The 4167-nt window shown below is 39.3% G+C and overlaps 1 protein-coding gene across 1 annotated transcript; it reads left to right on the plus strand.

The window, feature by feature from the left end:
* Positions 1-405: 405 nt before the first annotated feature.
* On the plus strand, positions 406-3211 carry LOC107919315 (uncharacterized). Its single transcript, XM_016848795.1, has 2 exons — positions 406-803; positions 3091-3211. Exons 1-2 carry the CDS (start codon positions 406-408, stop codon positions 3209-3211), a joined length of 519 nt encoding a protein of 172 aa, XP_016704284.1.
* The last annotated feature ends 956 nt before the right edge of the window (positions 3212-4167 follow it).

Here is a 4167-nt window from a genome sequence, read left to right on the forward strand (position 1 = left end):
CCCGGATGAGGGCTTGATGAACGTGGCACCTGCTTAAGGGGATTCTCAAGAAAATCATCATTGGAGTCTAAACTTCGACGGAGCATCGAATGCTGTAAGTAATGGGATTGGGGCAGTCCTTGTATCCCTTAATGGAGATCATTATCCTTTTACCAATAAATTGGGTTTTGATTGCACTAATAACATGGTCGAGTATGAAGCTTGCATTATGGGTATTCGGGCAGCCATGGAACGAAAAATTAAGGTGCTGGAGTATACAGAGACTTGGCGTTGGTGATATACCAACTCAAGGGGGAGTGGGAAACGAGAGACCCAAAATTAATTTGTTACCGGAGATTGGCTCTGGAGTTGATCGAGGAGTTTGACAGTATCACTTTTTGTTATCTCCCACGAGAAGAAAATCAGATGGCCTATGCTTTGGCTACCTTAGCTTCTATGATCCAGGTGAACAAACTAGAAGACATGAAGCCTATTCAAATCAGCATTTATGAAACCCCGGCTTATTGCTATAGTATTGAGGAAGAGGAAAATAATGATCATCCTTGGTACCAAGATATACTGCGATATGTGAGGAATCGTGAGTACCCTGATCAAGCAACGGAGAGTGATAAAAGGATATTGAGGAGGCTCACCATTGACTATGTCTTAGATGGAAAGATTTTATATAAGAGAGGAAGGGATCAAGTACTATTTAGATGTGTGGATGTTGTGGAGGCTAAGAAAATTTTGGAAGAAGTCCATGAGGGTATCTGCGGGACGCATGCAAATGGTTTCACAATAGCTAAACAGATCATGAGATTCGGGTACTATTGGTCCACTATAGAAAGGGATTGCATTAATTATGCCAAGAAGTGCCACAAATGCCAAATTTATGGAGACAAAATACATGTATCTCCTTCACCTCTTCACGTTATGACTTCTTCGTGGCCTTTCTCCATGTGGGGTATGGATGTCATCGGGCCCATATCACCGAAGGCTTCTAACAGGGCATCATTTCATCTTCGTGGTTATTGACTATTTCACTAAATGGGAAGAAGCTACTTCATATGCTAATGTCATGAAGTCAGCAGTCAGCAGTTAGCAAGTTCTGGAAAAAAGAGATCATATGTCGATATGGAATGCCTGAAAGAATCATATCAGACAATGCGTTGAACTTGAACAATAGCACAATAGCGAAAGTAAGCAGTCAATTCAAGATCAGAAACCACAACTCGTCACCGTATCACCCGAAAATGAATGGCGCAGTAGAGGCAGCTAATAAAAATATCAAGAAATTTGTAGGGAAAATGACTGAGACTTACAAAGACTAGCATGAGAAATTACCGTTCACTCTCCTTGCCTATCGAACATCTATTAGGACTTCTACTAGAGCAACGCCTTTCTCTCTAGTTTACAGGATAGAGGCAGTGTTACCCATTGAAGTTGAGATCCCCTCTCTCCGGGTGCTAGCTGAACTAAAGTTAGATGAAGCTAAATGGATCCAATCTCGATATGATCAGTTGAACCTGATAGAAGGAAAAAGGCTAAAAGTTATTCATCGTGGACAGATGTACCAGAATCGAATGATGCGAACCTATAACAAAATGGGTCGTCCCAGAGAATTTCATGAGGGGGACCTGGTGTTGAAAAAGATCATTCCTCTACAAAGGGATTTTAGAGGGAAATTAATGAAAAATTGGGAAGGACCTTATGTTGTAAAGAGGGCCCTTTCTGGACAAGCTCTAATCTTGAGCGAGATGGATGGTAAAAGCTTGCCTAATCCAGTAAACTCAGACTCAGTCAAGAAATACTTTGCCTAAAAAAGAGAAGGGACCAAGGTGAAAACCCGTAAAGGGCACTTTGAGTCAAAAAAATGATGATGAAAATGAAAAAATTGACAACGTAAAAATGGATAGGCCAAGGTGAAAACTCACAAAGGGCACCTTGAGACCAAAGGGGATTTGACTTGAAAACCAGAAAAGGGTGGCTCAGATTTTAGATCAAAATGGGGCATAAGATGATAAGAGCAGCTCAAATTTTGATCAGATTGGAGGCATGTGGTGGTCTTGCTATACCTGAATCAACAGGAAATGGTAGGCGACATCTGGGGGAATCAACAAAGTACGGTAGATCTTCTAAACACATGTCAAACTCAGAATGATCTTCAGAAAGTTTGTACAGAGAAGTTCAAGCTGCGATATCTCAGATACCTAGTCTTCATACCATTTATATTGAATTTATTGTTCTTGGAATACTTCATTCGTTTTCAAGATACATGTTCCCAATCAATTCCTCTTTTATTCTTATTATCCTTGATAATTTATTCATTTCGAGCTATGCTCCCAAATCAATTCTATTTTTATCCATTGTTATGATCTTTTTGCAAGCATGTTGTATTAGAATAATGATTAATGGACTAGTAATACCTTCACAAAGGAAGTTTTGCATATTACTATAGAAGTTTCTAAATAATACAGTAACCTAAAACAGGACCATTGTTTAGAACGCACCAGGTTTAAAGGTTGAAATATCTAAGAAGGAAAAGTCCAAATTAAGACTATCCCCTTTGGATTTTGTTGTCATAACATTGATTGAACAAAATGACAAGATGTCGTATTGGTGACAAAGCTTCAATGAACAAACAAGCAATGATCACCGAGCGATAAGAAGAAGTTTTCTCAGAGAAGAAAATTTTACAATTGTACATAAACATTTGGTACGACACCTTGGAAATGGTGTAAGGCCAAAGAGATTCAGGTCATGTATCCTTGAATTGTAATGGGAGAGGATCGAGAAGGAGTTAGATCTTATACTCCTAAATTACAGTGGGAGGAGGATGGTTCAAATTTTATGTCCCAAAGGTACAGTGGATTGAACCTTGAAGATTACAGTGCTACAAGCGCGAACAAGATAGCATCCTGACATGTTGGTAATGAGGCCTTAATGAACAACGAGCAATAACAAGTCAAACATTAAGATATCATTTTCATGACATTTTGCATTCATGCATACACATCTGGTTAGGAAATTTTGATTCATTCCGATCATAATATTCTAATCACTAGGCATAAATAAGTCAATAAAATGGATTCCACATGTCATGTTCCCCAGAGAACAGATCGGTGAAACCACAAATCCTATACCACTGCAACTGATTGAAGAAGATGACGAATCTTATCTCCCTGAAACTACAGTGGAGCAAACTGGAGAAAAGCAAGTCTTATCCCCTTGAAGTTGCAGTGGAGCAGACAAAAGAAACCAATCCTATCTCCATGAAGTTGACGTGGAGCAGATTAAAATCACAGATCTTATCTCTTTGAAGTTGCAGTGGAGCAGACGAAAGACACCAATCCTATCTCTTTGAAGTTGCAGTGGAGCAGACGAAAGACACCAATCCTATCTCTTTGAAGTTGCAGTGGAGCGGATTAAAATCATGGATCTTATCTCTTTGAAGTTGCAGTCGAGCAGATTGTATCCAGTCTTATCTCCCTGAAGTTGCAGTGGAGCAGACGAAAGAAACCAATCCTATCTCTCTGAAGTTGCAGTGGAGCGGATTAAAATCACAGATCTTATCTATTCTAAGTTACAGTAGATCAGTTCGCATCAAATTTTATTTTCTTAAAAATGCAGTAAAACAAGTTGAAGCTACAAGTCTTATCTCACTGAGGTTGCAATGTAGTAGACTGAAGATAGAAAATGTTTCCTCGAAGAGCTACAAATCTTATCTCTCTAAAGTTGTAGTAGAGCAGATCACACCATAATAAGTTTTATCTCCCTGTGGAACAAATTGAAGATAACAAACCTTATCTCCCTGAAGTTGTAGTGGAGCAAATTGAAGATACCAATCTTATCTCCCTGAAGTTGCTGTGGAGCAGATTGAAGCTACTAATCTTATCTCCCTGAAGTTGTAGTGGAGTGGATTAAAACGATGAATCTTATACCTTTAAAGTTGCAGTAGATTGGATTAAGTTTATAATAACAAGTCTTATCTCCCTAAAGTTGTAGTGGAGCAAACTATAGATAGCGGATCTTATCAAATCGAACCTTATCTCCCTGAAGTCGCAATGGAGCAGGTTGAAGCAATAAGTCTTATCCCCCTGACGTTGCAGTGGAGCAGACAAGAACCACGAATCCCGTCCCCCTGAAGTTGCAGTAGAGTGGACTGAAGCTACAAGCCTTATCTCTCTG

Source organism: Gossypium hirsutum, chromosome D13 (assembly GCF_007990345.1).
Source record: "Gossypium hirsutum isolate 1008001.06 chromosome D13, Gossypium_hirsutum_v2.1, whole genome shotgun sequence".
NCBI classification, from domain to species: Eukaryota; Viridiplantae; Streptophyta; class Magnoliopsida; order Malvales; family Malvaceae; genus Gossypium; species Gossypium hirsutum.

Bases quoted from the DNA above. Each gene is read 5' to 3' on its own strand.
- LOC107919315 (XM_016848795.1), top strand. From the start codon at position 406: ATGGCCTATGCTTTGGCTACCTTAGCTTCTATGATCCAGGTGAACAAA. The intron at 804-3,090 runs GTACTATTGGTC...CATGTTCCCCAG, and splicing joins AAACAGATCATGAGATTCGG to AGAACAGATCGGTGAAACCA.